Source organism: Centruroides sculpturatus, unplaced genomic scaffold, assembly GCF_000671375.1.
Source record: "Centruroides sculpturatus isolate CEXI.00-Female unplaced genomic scaffold, Cexi_2.0 scaffold1152, whole genome shotgun sequence".
NCBI lineage: Eukaryota > Metazoa > Arthropoda > Arachnida > Scorpiones > Buthidae > Centruroides > Centruroides sculpturatus.
This window is the reverse complement of record NW_019385397.1, coordinates 136,677-157,320: the sequence shown is the minus strand read 5'-3', so window position 1 is coordinate 157,320 and position 20,644 is coordinate 136,677. Positions and strand designations below refer to the sequence as shown.

At 31.8% G+C, this 20,644-nt stretch overlaps 1 protein-coding gene and 3 long non-coding RNA genes across 6 annotated transcripts; all 4 read right to left on the bottom strand.

Annotated features, from left to right (window-relative positions):
* Window positions 1-6,282: 6,282 nt before the first annotated feature.
* LOC111638522 lies at window positions 6,283-18,451 on the bottom strand. The gene is made up of 4 exons (XR_002758886.1): window positions 18,396-18,451; window positions 13,285-13,380; window positions 6,481-6,552; window positions 6,283-6,393 (listed from the first exon to the last, which is right to left on the bottom strand). It is a non-coding gene; the product is annotated as an uncharacterized LOC111638522 (long non-coding RNA).
* Window positions 6,937-7,937, bottom strand: LOC111638523. The gene is made up of 3 exons (XR_002758887.1): window positions 7,876-7,937; window positions 7,180-7,305; window positions 6,937-6,992 (listed from the first exon to the last, which is right to left on the bottom strand). It is a non-coding gene; the product is annotated as an uncharacterized LOC111638523 (long non-coding RNA).
* On the bottom strand, window positions 8,865-11,172 carry LOC111638520. Of its 3 annotated transcripts, none has more exons than XM_023384237.1 (6): window positions 11,092-11,172; window positions 10,246-10,389; window positions 9,808-9,863; window positions 9,637-9,732; window positions 9,098-9,169; window positions 8,865-9,026 (listed from the first exon to the last, which is right to left on the bottom strand). In XM_023384237.1, exons 2-6 carry the CDS (start codon window positions 10,361-10,363, stop codon window positions 8,958-8,960), a joined length of 411 nt encoding a protein of 136 aa, XP_023240005.1. In that variant the 5' UTR covers window positions 10,364-10,389; window positions 11,092-11,172; the 3' UTR covers window positions 8,865-8,957. The 3 variants fall into 3 exon arrangements, with proteins under 3 accessions (XP_023240005.1, XP_023240006.1, XP_023240004.1); XM_023384238.1 differs by lacking the exon at window positions 11,092-11,172 and adding an exon at window positions 10,956-11,020; XM_023384236.1 differs by lacking the exon at window positions 11,092-11,172 and adding an exon at window positions 10,656-10,716.
* LOC111638521 lies at window positions 13,837-14,491 on the bottom strand. The gene is made up of 3 exons (XR_002758885.1): window positions 14,397-14,491; window positions 14,057-14,125; window positions 13,837-13,978 (listed from the first exon to the last, which is right to left on the bottom strand). It is a non-coding gene; the product is annotated as an uncharacterized LOC111638521 (long non-coding RNA).
* Window positions 18,452-20,644: the final 2,193 nt, after the last annotated feature.

Below are 20,644 nucleotides of genomic sequence, written 5' to 3'. Positions count from 1 at the left end.
CTGCAACCGGAAAATGATAGAAAAATTCAAGCATTTTCAGGCCTTTCTGGTTATTATAGAAGTCATGTGGATGCTTATGCAAATATTGCTAAACCTTTGACAGACCTTCTTAGAAAGAATGCACCATTTGAATGAGAACCAACCCAACAAGAGAGTTTCGAAAAACTCAAAGAAATTCTGACCTCAGCACCTTTATTAAAATCTCTTGATTTTACAAAACCATTTATCCTTGCAACAGATGCATCAAATTCTGCCTTGGGAGCAGTATTATCCCAGGAAGAGAACGGAAAGGAAAAACCAATAGCCTATGCGAGTCGATTATTAAGAAAACTTGAATTAAATTATAGCACCACTGAAAAGGAGTGCTTAGCCACAGTGTGGGCAGTGAAATATTTTAAACCTCACTTACATGGAAAAAAAAATTACAATCGTTACAGATCATCAATCTCTTTGATGGCTGCTCGATTGCAAAGACTCTACTACGAATTCTAGATTATCCCGTTGGATTATTTTCCTTCAAAAATTTGATTTTGATATTATACATAAACCCGGAAATTCCCATAAAATAGGGCGAACCTATCTTCACTATGGCGCAAATAGTCTACGCTCAGCAATGAAATGCGAGATGGAACTTTTTAATACAGGCCTTAAAAGAAGGAAAAACTACGGGTGACAGAAAACAACCTTGACTTAAAAAAATTTTATCTCAGTGAGGAAAGAGCATTTTGCCATAAAGGCACAAATAAACACAATATGGATTGGTGAAAACAAATTTTTGTACCTTCAAGTCTCAAGAACTATATTTTATTTACCTTCCATGACAATCCCTTAGCTGGACATTTAGGAGAATTAAAAATGCAAACTAAGATGGCTAAATTATTTTACTGGCCACAAATGGTGAAAGAAATTCGAAATTATTGCCGAAGTTGTCAAAGCTGTGCAAAACATAGACGAAGAGGAAGACATTCACAAGCTGACTACAATTATTCTCTCCTCTATCTCACATGTTCGAAAGAACCGCGATGGACATTGTTGGACCGCTTCCTATCACTTCTAATGGAAATAAATACATTTTAGTCTTCGTTCATCACTTTAGTCAGTACGCGGAACCCATCACAATACCTGACATCAGCAGCAAAACAATCGCCAGAGCGTTCGTCACTCATATAGTGTTATGTCACTCGACGCCATATCAATTATTGACAGATAGAGCACCTAACTTAATCTCGAACATGTTTACAGAAGTGTGCAAACTACTACAAATAAAAAGAGTCCTCACAACAGCTTATCATCCAGCATGTAATGGTGTTGTAGAACGATTTAATAAGACTTTGATAGACATTTTATCGCATTATGTATCTAATGACCAACGAGATTGGGACGAATGAATCCCCTATGCCTTGTTTGCATATAATACATCGATACATTCAGCGATTAATGAAAGTCCCTTTTTTCTCTTATGTGGGAGAGACCCAACATATCCTTTTGACTTAGATACAAGTCCTGCTACAGTATCCTACGATATAAAAGACAATTTTGCCTCCGAATTACGTAAACGAATGCAACATGAGCATCAAACGGCTCAAAAATATTCGAAACAACTGACTGAATCAAGACAAGAAAGACACTGGCGACAAAAAAAACTCCCACGTTATAGAGTGGGAGATAGAGTGTTATTAATTAAAAGAAGTTGTTGTTCCTAGAGGCCTAAAGCAAAAATTAGCACCACGATAGTCTGGACCTTATCGAATTATTAAAATCCTCGGTCCTGTTAATTTTACAATTGAAAATATAAAAACAAAACGTAAGCTAAACGTACACGCAGACAGCATTAAACCCACAACTGCTAGACAGGAGTTTAACCTTGAAGCCGACTTGGCTGACAATGAAGTTATTACGTCACCTGGAGCATCACAACCAACTGATTCTCAACAAGTTACTTACCTGGACCCATGGGACAAGTTTATTTTGTTTTTTATACCTACTCCACCACCAGAAGAACCGCTAGAGCAAGAAAGTGAGAGTGAGAGCGAGGGCGAAGAACCCGAATCAGAGACCGTGATATCTGAAACGGAAGCAGAGACTTCACCTCCTTATGCTCTCCGAAGCAGAAGGCCAGTTCCAGAGCAACCTTGGGTAATGCCTCGACCTAGTCGTAGCCACATTCCTCGATTTATCTCCCTCTACTAGTTGATCATTCTCTCTGTGATCAATTTGCGCATCTATCAATCAACTGGACTAATTCATTTTTTTGAATCCACGATTTTGAACGTCAATTGTGTTAACGGTCCTTCGACCACATCACACAATTTTTGCCTCCATTTTTATTCTCCTCTATAAACTTTTACAAAGGCATTTTTTATTCATATATTCATAGATTTAGACATTAGATTCAATTGTTCGATGTAGAGTTAGCTTTAGAAATGTTATTTGTAAAAAAAGAATTTTTATATTTCATTATTCAAGAGAAACGAAGTAAACTGCTGAGAGAGAGCCTTGTCGATTTCTCGAGGACTTTCGACATTAACAATTTCGATTGTTGATGCGTTACATGTGCAGTTAGCATTCACAACACGATTTACAAGTGGATAACTGTCTTTAAGAAGGTTGTTGACCTACTGCCACAGTTCCGTTGGTGACTCAGTTGTCGATGTCGTCTATTAGTTGACTTGGAGAGAGTTTCAAAGTTCATTGTTGATGTTTTCGATGTGCAGTCATTGACCTTGGAGTAACGTGGACTTCCTGTTGTTGGAGCTGTCTCTGTTGAATTGTCCTCGTTGAATCTGGGACTTGCATTGTCGAAAAGTCACAAAGTTCACTACACACTAAATTCCAATTTGCAGGATCGAATGATGCAAAAATCTGTGGAACTGAATGCTCTCTCCCTAACTGCTATTTTTCTAAATCTACGCTAGTGGAGAAACCTGTTTTTTTAAATACCCTACTCTAATTCTAGGAAGTGGTGTCGATGGGTGAATAGGTACCTGTATGCAACTTGGTCGTGATTGAGTGGAGATATCAGTACTTGCTTCTGTCGTATCGGTGTATCTGTTATAGACATTCCTCCGATTAAGGAAATAATGATCAACACTGCCCTAATCCAGCTTGCAAGAATGCTCAAGCTGGACCACAGCGTCCAGTGCTGATCCTTGGCTTTCTTTTGATTTGCTTCCTTTGGTGTGTCTATATCCAGCTCTTCTTGAGACTCCGCTGTGGAAAATTGTTCTGAATAAAGTATGGTTTTACCTGTTTCTACGTTGATTCTTTTGATTTCTGTTTTGACGTCATTTCGGACAATTCGGATCACTTGTGACTGTTCTGTGTCGACCTTGACGAGTGGGAGTCACTCTTCCCTTTGATTTTGTGGAGTAGTTGGAGTGGATCGCATGAAGCGGAGTACATTTGCATCTTTTTCTGTCCAGTCACCTGTTGTCTTTCTTCTACTGACCGTCCTTTTTTTCTTCCTCCATGAATTAAAATGACTGCCTTTACCATTTGCTCGTTGCATGGTAAAATAATTTGCTCGTTGTCTCTATCGAGAATTGTTGTTTCTATCGAGAATTATCTTCTCCTGCGCTAGGAGCGTTCCTTCGATTACGCCTTCGAAAAAGACGATAGCATTCGAGTTGACAATTTTGCATGCTCTAAAGAACTTGTGTCCTATAACCTTAAAACTAGGGACAATCATACCCACGGTTGACATGGATTCTCCATTCGGACTTTCTATTTTCCTTCGTTGTCCAAACTTAACCGGGGCCTTCCCTTTTAATTTATTGGCAACCTCGTTTGACAATACTGTGTCCTTGAACTCTGGAACTATACAAACTTTTACTGGCACGTTATAAGTGTAGCATAAAACTACTGAGTCTCTCTTCGTTTGACTTTTAGTTGTTCGTATGACGCCTTTTCACTTTTCTTCCACTTCTAATGCGGAATCCAGCTCGTTGTTGTCTATTTGTTGAATCTGAGCTAATGTCTTATTTCGTCTTAAACGAAAATAGAAAATCGGACAACAATCGTTTTTTCTATGAAGCTGGTCTTTTCTAGGTGAGGTGCTTGATAATTCAGCTACTCGAGATTGAAGTTCCTCGATAGTGGCATTTAATATTACCCAATCCTCTGCTGACCTTCCTGTAGCAGGGTTGACTTCTCTAATGGGTCTGATTTTGAAACTGGGCTGTGTCATCAGAGTTTCTATACTTTCTTCACTTACAGTGGCCTTTAAAGCATCATCAAAAGTAGTAGGTTCTCTAGACATGATGCACTGTCTTATGCTCCTCATGATCTCAGTTAAAAATTGAGCCTTTAATCTTTTGTCTAATTTCTTATCCTGTATGCGCTTAATCATTGCGGTCTCCGCTGCATCTGCTTCCTCTTGCTTTATCTCAATTTCAGTAGCAAGGGCTTATAATTGCGCTGCGTATGTCTGTACATCTTCCTCTGGCTTTTGTACACATGCGTAAAATTTATGAACTCGAAGGTGGAAAGGAACCTTTTCAATACGCTCTAGCATAACATGCTTAAATTATTCAAACTCAATGTCTTTGATTCATCTCTCTTTTCTGACGATTTCCCGGGCTATCCCCGTTAGTCTAAGTTTTGCCACTGACATCTGCATTTTTGTCCATCCTGACAATTTTGCTACATCTACCAACGAGTCAAAAACTTCACTAATGCGGGGACCTTCTGCTTGTCCCAAGAACGCAGGCAGTAACAAAACCAAACTATCTAATCCTTTTAACGTTGCGCGAGGATTTTCGACTTTTATTTCTATGCGACTATATCGTAGTCTTTTTATGCTTTTATGTCTAAAATTTGCAAAACCTGTTTACGGCGAACAAAACTTGTCTGAGCCGAACCTGTTTAAAACGGACTAACGTGTCAAAAGCCTGGAAGTTAGCTTCACCCCACGCCTGACACCAATGTGAGATAAGCAGTATGTCACTGGTTAAGTCTCAATTCACCACTTACTCTGCACAGGTTGGTAAAACCCAATGTCGGAGTCGTTGGATGGCTAAGAGGGCAAATCGAGTGGGGAGTGCGTCGGTAACACGGCAGGCATCCTTAAGTGACAGAAGACAGGTTAACAAAACAAAGGATTTATTGAAACTAAACCTAAACTACAAGAGGCAAACTTACTACTAAGGTTAAATGCGGTTATATTAAAATATTTACAGAAATTGGCGACGAATTTCGTAGCTATGTTGCTGAACTAATTTCTAGTTCGAGAGAGAGTGCTTTTACAAATTCTAACCCCTAAATACCTCTCGGTGGTCGAACGTCATCTATATGGAATGGTGTGGTGTCTTCCGTGTCTTCTTGCCCATGTCCTCTCTCTGTAGCTGGATCAAGTCCGCTGTATGAAGGTTCGAAAGTCGAGGTGCGCTCTATCACAAAGTATAACTTCCTATGACGAATCGCCCTGAGCGTCCGGAGATTCGAGCTTTTATATCATTAGCGTGGAAAAACTGTCACGTGATAGACTTTTGTTGACAATGACGGTCATTCTTCACACCTAACTCTAAACTTCTTCAGCTAGTCGTTATACAATCGGTGAAATCCGATCTAGTTCAGATTCTTCGGGTTTTTTTCCGAAGACAATTAACAGAAAATTTACAATTTTAAAACGCCCAAAAAGATCTGCAAGCTCACAAATCCAAATTTATTTTCTTTTAAAAATTTCAATTGCATTTTAATTTAAAGAAGAATTTTATACATTTTTCGTTAAAATACGATAAATTTTGCTGAAAAAGCAGTTAACAAAAATCCAAAATGTTAACCTATAACACGACAAATATCGAAAAGTGGAAAAAAAACGAGAACTCGGAAACAACTTTGAATGCAACACTGAAAAAAACAGAAATAAAATTTGTAATTTTGTTTTTGTTAATGCATTTTTACTTTTCATTGTTGACACTTGCAATAGAAACTTACCTCAAATTGTACAGATAAAATAACTGATTGAAGATTGTCGTAGTGTATACATTTATCAAATTCTTTTAACTGCTATAAAAATGTAATCACAAAAAATAATTTCAATTCATTTGTAGAAATAACTTAANAACTCTAAACTTCTTCAGCTAGTCGTTATACAATCGGTGAAATCCGATCTAGTTCAGATTCTTCGGGTTTTTTTCCGAAGACAATTAACAGAAAATTTACAATTTTAAAACGCCCAAAAAGATCTGCAAGCTCACAAATCCAAATTTATTTTCTTTTAAACATTTCAATTGCGTTTTAATTTAAAGAAGAATTTTATACATTTTTCGTTAAAATACGTAAAATTTTGCTGAAAAAGCAATTAACAAAAATCCAAAATGTTAACCTATAACACGACAAATATCGACAAGTGGAAAAAAAAACGAGAAGTCGGGAACAATTTTGAATGCAACACTGAAAAAAGCAGAAATTAAATTTGTAATTTTGTTTTTGTTAATGCATTTTCACCTTTCATTGTTGACAATTGCAATAGAAACTTACCTCAAATTGTACAGATAAAATAACTGATTCAGGATTCTCGGGGTTTATACATTTATCAAATTCTTTTAACTGCTATAAAAATGTAATCACAAAAAATAATTTGAATTCATTTGTACGAATAACTTAATTTTATATGGAAAAAATTTAAAAAAAATTCCACAAAGTGTTGCATAAGTAAAGTTTAAGCTAAATAACTTAAATATTCTCGAAAGGATTCTGGACAGAGGGGATGGAGCAGAGAGGACGTCTTGGATAAAGATAATGAAGACAACAGATTAATTTTTCTTACCTCATCTGTGGCAGTTTGACAGAGAAACTGTTTTATTCCTTCTGATCCTGTTATAGAGGTTTGAACCCGAAGGCAATTGTAAAACATATTCAAATTCTAAGGGTAATAAAGACGTTTTCATTAAAATATCTCTCAAATTTTTATTTTATAAAATCAATATATTTCACCTTTGAACTAACGATATTATTAAAACATTTGCCAAAACAGTCAAGATCATTTACACCTGTAAAAAACGTCATAATTAGCGAGACTTGCACTTAAATATTTCACTCATTGCAAAAATATAGGCAAAATCACGCTGTACCATTGCATTAGTGTATGCACATACATACACTAACACATATTATAGAAACTAACATCTATACAAATTTATTATTGATTAACAACAGTAAAAAATAGAAATATCTTACTGCAGTACTGGTCAATATAAAATGGTCTATTGGTCGTATCGGCGCGGACACTCCATACCATCGTAAACACGAAGGATAAAATGAGAGTTGAGAATATTCCTTTCATCATAGTGACTTCGTTTTTTACTATAATATCAACAGATTACGATTAATTAATATTACTTATTTTCAATAAATAAAAAGAATTAAAATTAGTATCCATATTTTACAATAGAAACACACATATAGTTATAACAGGAAAGTACTGTATATGGAAAAAATTGAATTGAAGTGGTGAACATATAGTTTAAATTAAATAAATTTAAAAAATGTGATTAAAGCCTAGCATTGTGACTATGTCACAATAAATAATTGCACGATAATAAATTAGTCAGGAGTCGCGTTAATGGTAGCCCAAAATAAAAGTTACTTGACTGGATAGTCATAAAACCCGCAAAATTCCTTAAAAATAAGGACAACTAAGAAAAGAAGAATGAGAAAAAAATAATAAAAGAATTTTCGTCTGGTGTGCCCGAAGACAGAGGAATGTTTTTCAATCTGTATAGAGAGGACCGCACGTTATAGTTCGGGTAGTACGACGTTTTTCCAAGCAATTGTAACGATCCTATTCGAGGTAGACAGGAATACTTCGGGCAGGAACTGTTTTAAACGTCACATAGATAAATTGTATGTAAATTACATTAAGAGTAAACTTACCTTTCAAAAGTGAATAGCTAGTCAAACGAGCTGAAGTCATTTTATTTCATAGCAACAAGTTTCACGTAATGTGTCATGTGACTAAAAACTCTTTTTTCAAGTGGCGTATACTGACGTCATCGGCAGGTTGTGTATGTTCTAGAAATGTTTCTCCTACTCATTTTTTCCTTTACTCCTATAAACTAAATTAGGTTTATCTACATCCTAAAAAGAGTACTGTTGCCTTCACCCTCTAACGATCTTTGGGGATCTTTAGGTCTTTTAACATACATTTATTACCTGATTAATTGTTTAATTAACGTANTGTTACATGTTTTAACTGTAAAAAAACAAACACGCTCACTAATGTCGAGCGAATTTGAGTGTAATCTGTTAAAAACGACAAATTATTTCGTGTTCCGAATTTAAATAATAGTAAACTGCAAAAGTAGGAATAATAAACTGTTAAAAGTGATTATTTATTGTGTTACTGTAACAATTCTGAACCGCTTAGAAAGAAAAAAAACAGGTTTTGCTCCTGGTAAGCGAGTTAAAATATCTTTCTATAACTGTTGAACACAAAAGTAACGCTTTAGAATAATTGGCTCAAGCGCTCCTTGCACCTGATAACACGTTAATCGGTAACCTTACACTGACGACGTAGGGTCAGGAGATACTTGCACCTACTCAATACGAAAAATGCGGTACTCGCACCTCACGATCAAGAACAAACGAATCTTGCACTTGCCTTCCTTCCGTGCCTATTTGTTGATAGGTGAGCGCAATGCAACTATTCTACGCTTGCATTAAAACGAGTAAATCTTTTTATACTATAATTGGGTGCTATTTCTTCTTTAATACCGTGGCAATAGCTTCTACAGTCATCTGGTCAATCTCTACTAAATTTCTTCTCTTCGCTCCACATAACTTGTTGCCATTTATAAATATAAGTCGAATAACGCGTGTAGAAAGGAATAGTGTAAGCAATATTTTATAAAGGAAAAACAAAATTCTTTAATTCAAATTTATTTTTCCTTGAAATATTTTAATTACATTTAAATTTCAAGAAGAATTTCACAAGTGTTCGTTTAAACATTCAAAATTTAGCTGGGAGTGCAGCTACAGAACAATTGGGGAAAAATTAAACCCAAAGTCTCATAAATGACACAAACCTGCAAAATAGAAATAAAATTTATAAATTTATTTTTACTTTTTATTCTTTTTAATTGCATTTAAAACTTACTTCAAATCCATCATGAAATATTTTTATTTCTTCTTCGTCTTTGTGTGTACATGCGTTAGCTGTTGCTATCTCCTATAAAAATATAAATTACAGAAATTAATTTGTACTTTTTTAAAAGAATAACTTAATTGTTTATTCAGAAAATTAAGAAAAACTCAATCAACGAGTTGCGTAACTTTCTCAGTTGTAATGGCATTTTGTATACCAATTTTTCTATATTATTAATTACAATATAGCTGCGAAAAAGTTAATTTTGTGCGTAGTAATGAGTTTTAAGAAAGTTCTAAATGCTCCTTCCCATCATCCTTCTCCTGCTAATAGCAGAGCCATGCGGGTAATGTAACTTCTGGCCCAAGGAAAGACAAGAAAGGAGACAGACAAACACCTTTGGGAACTTACAGGTGTGTTATTTGTAAATTGCAGCACAATTAACATAAAGTAAACATACTTAACGTAAAATAAATATAATATGCACATCTATTACTTCATTATTTATTAAAGTGTTTATTAAATAAAATGATTATTTGAATTTTTCATACCTCCTCTGTGGCTACATTACATATATAGTATTGTCTTTCACCCGGTGATTTGTCTGCTACTGCTTCCGGATTACATTTCCTATACCTTTCGTAATACTAAACACCATAAAGAATGTTTTTATTAATCATATCTTTGAAATTTCCATTAAAACAAATAGAAATATACTTTACTTCTTCACCCATGAATACTTGTAAACAGTAGTCAAAACAATCTATATTGATAACACCTGTGAAAAGTAATAAAATTAATATTTGGGAATATTTTCCTGTTATTGCTTACTGAAGAGCCATTGAACAGTTTTTTATGTAAATAAGACCGATTTAAAATGATATAAATAGAGATTCCGATGTAAAAATTGAAAAAGAAACGAAAATTTAAGCAACGTGTCGCTTAACCCATTGTATTTTTCATCCCTTCGACCGTTAACTGATTTGAATAGAATCAATGGCCATTAAACATAAATCTCTCGAAAGCATTTCAGAAAACATTCAGAAAAACCACAAAAATTAAGCTTGAGAAGAGCGTAAACAAAACCTTATGAAATTACTGTATTACTGTGTATGTAAATAGTGTCTGTATGCACTTAAAACAGTAAAACATTAGCTTACCGCAGTACTGATCAACGTAATTATCATCATAGTGGTCATGGTCATGGTCATCTTCATTGTCACCCAACACCATTGTAAACAGAAGAGATGAAATGAAAATTAAGAATATTCCTTTCATCGTGGTCACTTCGTTTTTTTTACTCGCTGTAATATTAAAAGGTTACGATTAATATCAATTATTTACAATAAATATGCTTGTAAAATTTTAAAATTAGCAAACTTAATTAATAAATTTGTAAATTACTAATTAGTAAATGATTTAAATATATTTCACCTAGAAGCATCAATACAAAAAGACAGCTAACATTTTAAATTGTCGAAGTTGTGTTAATTTAAAAAATAATTAACGTGTTTATTAAGTTCGACTCATCTCGACACTTGACACACGGAAGAATTTTCTCTCTTCATACCTTTTACTTTCATTAATTAATACCCAAATATACAAAACTCTATGCAAAATTCAGAAAATTTCGACACAAGACGTAGGAATTATTAATAAATTAATCAGAAAACCCTACAAAGGAGGATAATAATGAAAACTGCTGAATTGTTCTGTCATTAGATTGGCAGAATTTCTTAGAAAAAAAAACCACGATGAGAATAGAAATGAAGAGAAAACATAAAGCAAGTCTCATCTAATTTGATCAAACACAGAAGAATCAATCTTACTGCAACCTGAATATATTTGTATATAAAGGAGTGAACATTACAATTCTAATGGAAAGGTGTCTTTCTAACCAATTATAACACCCTCGTTTGAAGTAAAGAGAAGGCCTCCTGACTCGAAGTTTCCATCAAACTATACCTGTTTTAATTCTATTTAAATTATATATAGAGTAAACTTACCTTTTACCAATGAATAATTCGTCGAACGAGGCGAAATTGCTTCATTTTATAGAAAAAAGGTCACACGTAATAAGTCATGTGACGGAAAACTTCATTTCCAAGTGACGTATTCTGACGTTTCGTATGTTGCAGCATTTTCTCTCCTACGCGTTTTCCTTCTACTCCTGTAAACTGAATTAAATTAATAAAGAATTATTATTGACGATTTTTGTTTAAAAATCTTCTTTTAATTGTATTTTATAAACGATATTTATTTTATTGTAGAGCGTGTGTGTGTCTGCTCGAAACGTTCGAACAAGTACAGTACGTTATGGTAACAAAGAAAGTGACTTTGTAATCATCTATCTTTTACTCCTCCTTTTTGTTTCTTTTGCTCAATATACAACGATGACGTAGTAAAGTATTGTAATATTCATATAATAGATATAATTATGTCATATAATATCAGTAAATATTCGTAATTTAATTGGAATTTTTTGGAGTTTAATTAAAATCTTTTATAAACAAGTATGCGTTGCAGGTGTTTAGAACACCCTAACATAAATGAATGCACGTGCTAAAAAATGTTAGTTGTAGCTTCATTTAATTTTCAATTATTTAAATGTTTTATTAATTTGAACGTTCAGTTAAGTCCATTGGTCTGGAGCGAACAGAGGATTCGTGTGTATATAAAGAGTTGCGTATACAATTTCTGAGAATTTATATGTGTTGATACATCTATTTAATACTACAAAAGGAAGCTGTCACTTTACACTTACTTTTTGAGTAGGAGAAGTCAACGAAAAACCAGCTTAAAATAGCTTTAATGGTCAATTTAATATTTAAAAGTAGATAATGATAACATTATATCATAATAAAGATAATATTTACTGTTTCTATTACGTGTTTTAAATGTAAAAAACAAACACTCGTTGAGTGGTGTTGAGTGTATCCTGTTAGGAAAAATTTATTTAAAGAACTTTTTGTGTTTATAACTAAGCATAAATTGTTATATTTTGCGTGTTTCTTTTGCTAGAATAACTTAAAAATTTGTGTTCCGGCGAATGAAGCTTATCTGTAATTTTATTTTAACGTAATAAATTATATAGATGAAAGAGAAATAGTTACAAACCTTAAACGTATAAAATTTTGCTATAGAAAAGTATTATTTATATAAAACTAGACATCTATATGTACTGTAGTACGTAAAAAAATAGTTTGTTATCCTGCTCNTTTTAATTTAGAACAAAAGTAAATTGTTTATACTAATTGCATTTAAATCTGTTTTTTCTATACTTTCCCTTGAAGTGAAAGTGAAAACACATAGAATAAGTGATATAATACGAACACTCCTTTTCCTGCATTAAAGAAACAACTTGGTCCTGTGTAATATAACACTTACTCTGTGTTTCTACTTCAACTACTGAAGAGGTAGTAAAGAAAACAAACACATGCAGATGCATTTAGTGTGAGCAGATCTCTTTTCTTAAATATAAAATAAGTACTTCTGGAAAGATAAAAGAAAACTTATATTATTTTAAGTACATTTTAATCGATCTCTCGTAAAATATAAGTATTATAAATACGCGAGTAGAACGATTCAGTGTACGTGATTTTGCATAGAAGAAAGAAAAAGTTAATGCTTAAATCCAAATTTATTTACTTTCAAATATTTCAATTACGTTTAAATTTAAAGAAGAATTTAATACATTTTTCGTTAAAATACGTAAAATTTCGCTGAAAAGCAGTTAACAAAAATCCAAAATGTTAACTTATAAAACGACAAATATAAACGACAAATGGGTAAACAACGAGAAGTGGAAAACAACTTTGAATGCAACACTGAAAAAAACAAATATAAAATTTGTAATTTTGTTTTTGTTAATAATTTTTACTTTTCATTGTTGACACTTGCAATAGAAACTTACCTCAAATTGTCGAGAGAAAACTGATTGAAGATTGTCGTAGTGTATACATTTATCAAATTCTTTTAACTGCTATAAAAATGTAATCACAAAAAATAATTTCAATTTATTTGTACGAATAACTTAATTTTATATCGAAAAAATTAAAGAAAAATTCCACAAAGTGTTGCATAAGTAAAGTTTAAGCTAAATAACTTAAATATTTTTGAAAGGATTCTGGACAGAGGAAATGGAGCAGAGAGGACGTCTTGGATAAAGATAATGAAGACAACAGATTAATTTTTCTTACCTCATCTGTGGCAGTTTCACAGAGAAACTGTTTTATTCCTTGTGATCCTGTTGTAGAGGTTTGGTCCCGAAGGCAATTGTAAAAGATATTCAGATTCTAAGGGTAATAAATACGTTTTCATTATAAATATCTCTCAAATTTTTATTTTATAAATAAATATATTTTACCTTTTCACTAACGGTACGATTAAAACATTCGGCAAAATATCCAACATCTTTTACATCTGTAAAGAACGTCAAAATTAATATTTGAGTGAGTGAGATTTTACACTTGAAGATTTTACTCATAACCAAAATCATGCTGTACCATTGTATTAGTGTATGTGCGTACATACACTAACAAATATTACGTGAATTAATATATATACAAATAGAGAAATCCACAATTTATTATCGTATTTTCACTTATAGAAGTGAGGAAAGTGAAAAATATAAAAAACACATGCGTGTTTACAATTGTCGGTTACACATTCTAAATAAACAATAGTCTCTTCTTAANAAAGTTAATGCTTAAATCCAATTTTATTTTTTTTAATATTTCAATTAAATTTAAATTTAACAAAAAATTTAATACATTTTCGTTAACATATTTAACCTTTCGCAGAAAAAGCAGTTAAAAATCCAAAACTTAACCTAAAATACCAAGCACTGTACCGGTATTAAAAATTGACAAAATCTGCCTCGAAGATGCAGAACTGCAAAACACAAATAAAATTTGTAATTATAACTTATTATTTTACTTTTAATTGTAGAAACTTTCAATAACAATTTACCTTAAAATTTCTGAGTTGGGTTGATTTGAAAAAATCTTGGTGTACACAATTAACAAATTCTTGTAACTGCTATAAAATGTAATTACAAAAATTAATTTTTACATCTTTCGTGTGGTGAGAAGAAACGAGGTTCATTTAGGAAAGAGGATTGTGAAGATGGACGTGAAAGAGAAGATCAAGAGGAGAGAAGTATGTTGAGATGAAAAGAAAAGGTAACAGACAATAGATTAAAGATGGGAGTGCTGACCTCATATAAACGTGGAAGAACACAAAGAAAAAAGGAATAGGATTATTTATTCATGTGTAAATTTAATAAATCCTTTATTTTAATATTTCTTACCTGATCTGTGGCATCGGTACAGATAAACTGTTGAATTTCTTTTGATCCTACTACCGAGGTTTGACTCCGAAGGCAATTGAAAAAGATTTCCTGACNTCTAAAAAGAAAGTTTTAATTGTATTTATATAATCGATATTTATGTTGTTGTAGAGCGTGTGTGTGTGTGTGTCTGTTCGCTGCTCGTTATCGGGTGCATTTCGTGTATATTCTAGCGTAATTATTATTTAAATGTTTATTAAATAAATGTAGTAGTGTGTTTATTAATTAAACTATTGTGTCCTTTTAGTGTTCTTAATAATATACGTAATAATAATTGTTTTTGTTTGTTTGTTTCTGAATTTAGGGCATGGCCGTTCTGTGTTGCTAGTAACTACGTTTGTATTGCAGGTGTTTAAAACACCAGGCGCAAATGAATGTACGTGTTATATAATGTTTATATTCAGCACGATTTAGTTTAAAATTTCGAACATTTAAAAATATGAAATAGGCCCCTACTTAAGTGTTATAAACAAGAATACTCGAGAAACTAAACTATTATTCAGGCTTGAATCGATGACATCTTAGTAGTGTTTAGTAATAGTTAATTTTTATGTATTGACGAATTGTTTTAAACGTAAATTGCTTTTATAATAATGTCATAAAACTCGAAATTTATCTCAAATTGTTGGAATCTTTAGACTGCTGAATGTATTACATTTACACTGCTTTAATAAATCTTCGTTTATGGTTGAAATATTAGAATAAATATCGTATAGAATTATTACAGAATAAATATTTTCTCTTTATTATATATTAATATAATTTAACTCAATTTTACACAAACACGTGTCTAACTGTACGTCTTTGATTAGAATAATTTGATTTACTATTTATTATTTTAAGTGAATTGTTACGATTTATTATTACTTTGTTTTGATTATGTATTGTAAATTAAGTAAAGAAATAAAATATAAAAAAAACCAAACTACATGTTAGTCGTTTGCTAGATATTAGATTGCTGTTATTTATAAGCTTTGATTCTGATATAAACTTACACTCTTACAGTTAGTTTCACGTTTACCAATGTTTAGTAACACTTACATTTACGTTGCATTTGTCAAGAGGCTGGGACTTTCACGATTCGAGCCATGAATCATAACAAACTTCTACACAAGTTTTACTCAAATCGTAGGCTTTGTGGGGCTGCAAAGACGTGGTTTTAGCTATAATAAGGCACTATGTTTCTTCGTTTTCTATTATTTTCTCTGTACTCTTACTATACTGCACATTATCCTGTTTTTTACCCTCCTTGTTAAAAGGCTTTGGCTTTACAGCGAATTAGCAGCATGGCACTACTTTAACCAAGTAGTCTCTACTGTCTGCCGTTTCAGAATGTGTCTTCCTCTTGTCTTGACGTGTTTGTATTTCCTGCAGTCACTTTGCGAAGTGTTTGTCCGTTGGCGATCATTTCCTTTGTTTTTTGGCTAGTTATAATTTTATTTCATCCGTTCTGGGCACCCTACTCCATTATGTGAACCTCAAAACTAATACTACTTGATGGATGACGGGTTCGCTCTATGTCTTTTCGTTCCCTTTTCCGACTGTTATTTGTGTCTTAATGACTTCATTATTTAACTTGTTTCTCTTTGAATTGCTTTTCTTTCGGCTTCTTTCTTTAGGTTCTTTTTTTCTATCACTTTTTCCCCTATAGATAGACGATAGAGAAAAGACGTCTAAGCGAGTATGCCGGGTGCTTCTTGATTTTGCATGTAGACGTTCAGACACAGGAATCCTTCCGGGTCGGCGCAGTGTATCGGCTAAGCCTCCTAGGCTGCTGCAGCCGATCTTTCCTTCTTTTGGATCGCTTCTTCCTGTCGAGTAGTACAAATATGGCTTTTCCTGTCGCCTGTATGTACTAGAATAGGCTCTTTTGTCGGGAAAGTGTGAAGTTTATCTTTGCACAGTCGGGTGCAAAAATCACTTCTTCCATAGCGGCACATGCAACGATTGCCTGTTTTCCGTGCTGTACAAAGAAAAACAATCAGGTAAAAAATAATGTATTATGCAAAAAATCTCTAGTTGAATTTCAAACAACTTTTTACTTCATATTTTGTATAAATTTACCTGACATATATTCATAGATTAATTTTTTATACGTGGAGTTAATTATGATTTTAGAGACAGAATATGTGAAATTTTTATGTATTGATACTTCTATTGCTTGTTAAACAATTTTTATTTATGCGTGATTGCTTTCATAAAGCTATGAATAGGTCATTATATATCCGAGTAATGTTGAATGTGTAGAAAACCCTGCTTGTGAAAAGTGACAAAAACAGAGCATAGTTCGTCTGCGATGCCATCTGCAATTAAAAATTAATAATAACAATTTATTATTACAAAAACTAAAATTTCGTTGCGCGTATCTTTGACAAAGCAGAAAAAACAAAAAAAATACAATGAAAATGAACAATTAGACTAGTCATAAAAACAGTAAAGTTACTCGTTTTATAAAGCGCAAAATTTTTTAAAAAGTCACCAAAGGTCATTGCACAAAAATTAAACAAATCCCACGTTTCGAAAATCCAAAAAAGTAAAAAAATTCCGTGGATATGTATGTATACGTGAGTGTATTTGCGTGTATTGGCATCTATTTTGCTTAATATTTCAGGATGAAGTGAAGATTAAAAAATAAAACTTTGCTTGGTGAATTGTGTGTAAGGAGCATTGATGCTTTTAAATTTTGTTGGTGAAACGTCGAGAAGGTGAAGAGATAGAGGAGGGTCATGTGTCTCTAAAGGAACTTGGACTTAATGAATACTTTATTCGCTATAATTATTCAGTCTTTTCATACGTACTTCTTGTTTTCTGTAATCCTTCCTTTTAGTAGAAGAGAATAAATTTAATTCGGACTATAGATAATGTTCTAAAGTAGATTTAAAACTGCTATGGTTTGTAGTGTGAAGTAAACAGATTTTTAAAATTACATAGATTTGTGAAGAGCTTACGTAATTATAATTAGGGGAGATCGGGGCAAGATCGGCATGTTAAGCTTTACTTAAATTTTGTGTAATAAATACTGCTGTAAACTGAAAAAAAAAGCTTTGCATATTGTCTATTGGAATGTTACCTTACTATAGAACTGGTTAAAATCAGTTTGGAAATAAAAATAATTAAAATAATTACAACTTTACAAGAAGAGAGAAATTGACGAAGTTGCCCCGGGTATAGGGGCAAGATCGGCAACTTCTCTCTTTTTGTAAAGTTGTAATTATTTTAATTATTTTTATTAAAGTTGCCCCTGGTATAGGGGCAACAGTAATGGGGCAAGATAGGCACGTATATAAAATTATGTTATTAACAATGTATAAGTTGGAATTCACTATTAAAACAAAGAAATACAAATCCAACACCCATTTAATATTATTACAACGAAATGCAAGTTCAAAGACATATATACATGAATAACAAATGCAAACATGTTTTCATTTATCATCTGTTTGATTTTTATCCTTTGCTTCTAATGTGGCTTTATGTTGCCGATCTTACCCCGCTAGTCATGATTTCGAAACATTAAGTACAACCCTGAGAACAGAATGCCAAGCCACGATCTGGCCACGTGAATAAGTTGAAGTTACATCCTTCTAACAGGAAAAGTAACTTTCGTTATCATGGAATTATAACAAAACCTGCCAATTCAATATAAATGGAAAAAAAATATTATATGGAATTGAACGAAAATGAAAATTTGCTTGATAATTCAACTACGCTTGTTGGAGAACAATAAAAACACTACACTCAACAAGCCACCAATAAAACTCAACTGCCTAACCTATAACCAAAGTCTCCTTTTAATTTGTTTTTTAAAAAAAGCGCTTGACAAACTTGCCCCGCATGCCGAAGTTGCCCCGAGCTCCCCTACATTAATAATGTAATAATATAAATGTTCTAAGGGTAATAAAGACGTTTTCATTATAAATATCTCTCAAATTTTTATTTTATAAAATCAATATATTTCACCTTTGAACTAACGATATTATTAAAACATTTGCCAAAACAGTCAAGATCATTTACACCTGTAATAAACGTCATAATTAGCGAGACTTGCACTTAAATATTTCACTCATTGCAAAATTATAGGCAAAATCACGCTGTACCATTGCATTAGTGTATGCACACACATACACTAACAAATATTACAAAAACTAACATCTAACATTTTTAGTAATATAAATATCTACTAAAAATAATACATAGCCCAATATATAACATGTTTCGACCAAGTTAATGTTTTATAAGTGTAAATCTGTAAATGTATTATTGAATTTACTTTGCCTTCGATCCTATCGTATGACCCAGGTAAATAAATTCCTATATTAAAATTCTTTGTTTACAATATTGGCAATTATAGAAAACTTTCAACTATTTAAAACATTGCTTGGTTTTTAATTCCAACATTGACAGATTATTTACTAAAGCACCTCCCTTTACTAAAAACACCAGTTAATTGAATAAGAGAAGAGAAAACAGAATACAGTCCGCTTACCATCTGAAAACAATGCAAAGTGCAATAAATACAACAAAACAAAAAATGCTATTTTTATTTATTTTAATTTTTAAAGAACAAACTTTATTAGATCTATACTCAAAAAAAAATTAAAATTTGTGACTAAAAACTTACAAATTTTTTTTTCTATTATTAAAACGTAATGCTAAATAACACTACATTTCTCTACAAAGCTTAAGGAAAATAAATAATTTGATACGTTTACCTTTATCTGAAAATTTCTCTTAATTTAGAAAAAATCCCCACATCGATATTGCAAAAAGTCTTCCTTCAAACCTCTTCATAAAACGAACGATCTGAAATGATACAATTATTAATACAATTATCACGAACATACTATAAAGTAAAACAAACAAAGTACTATATTCGGGTGTGAAAATAGAAGAACAATACTTTCTATGTTGACAATACTATGTTGACAAAACTGTCATACACCTGAAAAATCGTTATGAAAAAATTAGTTTTTAATTCATTCACTTTACGATTATATTTTACTAGTTGTATATTAAAAAAACGGTACACACAATTGAAATAAAAATTGATAACTCAGCTGAAATCATCTTTAGAGTTTACTTAGCTCATCTGAACACTGCAGAACCTCTACGTAAAAAAGTCCCGTCGTGTCGCCATATTATTATGCCCTATATATCACACAACCTCGAAATATGAAAAAATACCTTTATCGCATTGAAGGTACAAGTACTGTGGTGTTAATTTGACCTCCAACTAAAATAAACATAACAAAAAATAAGCGGAAAGATTTTGAAACTATCGAACGTGTGTCTCATACATACGAATACTTTACGACAATACATGTGGCAGGCTAGGAAACTAATCGCGATAGTTTCCAAAAAACATGGTTTAAACAAGAGTAGTAGTGGTTTGACACATACTGATGACAGAATTAATTTTTTGAGTAAATTGCTATCAAATAACTTAAAATTGCAAATAAAAATTTGTTAAATGAAAATATTTTAGATCACAAAAGTAATTTTTCGATCACAGATCTTAGTTTTATTGTAACAATAAGGCTGTATTAATTATTAAATTTGAATTAAATTCATTTTATTTTAACAATAAATTACTGGCCAAGTATTTGGTAACAAGAAACATAATTCCAGTTTAGATAAGCATTTAATAAGCTTAAAGTCGTAGTTTTTAATCGTTGGTAATTTTAGATTTTTTTTTATATTAAACTTATGTGTGTATTGCTTAATAACATTATTTGAAAAATTTTGAAATTCAGTGACTTTATTCCAATCAAATTTTAAGTAAATTAATTTTTCAATAGAAATCTTGATCACAAAATTAATTTCAAATGTCAATTAAATTAAAATTAAATATAATTTGTAATTTATAATTTTCAAATTAATTTTTAAAGTTATAAATAATTTTTAAACCGAAAATTTCTTGAATAAATTAAAGTTATGTGTAATTTAATTCTCAAATGTTTTAGTTTTTATATTTAGATAACTTTACAATTCATTTCATTTTTTTAGTTTTCATAAAATGTCTTGAAATAATAATGATTTTAGTTATAATAATTTCAGATCAATGGATCAGAAATAATAATTAAATATTTAGAAAACTTCTGATTTCATTTCATTTTTTTAGTTTTCATAAAATATCTTGAAAAATAATCATTTTAGATATAATAATTTCAGATCATATGATCAGGAATAATAATTTTAGTATTTAAAAA

What these genes read in the sequence shown, in the direction of transcription:
- LOC111638520 (XM_023384236.1), bottom strand. An exon ending in TTACGTTGATCAGTACTGCG is followed by an intron (nt 9,864 to 10,245) that starts GTAAGCTAATGT and finishes TACTTTTCACAG; the next exon opens with GTGTTATCAATATAGATTGT. An exon ending in AAGTATTCATGGGTGAAGAA is followed by an intron (nt 9,733 to 9,807) that starts GTAAAGTATATT and finishes TATGGTGTTTAG; the next exon opens with TATTACGAAAGGTATAGGAA.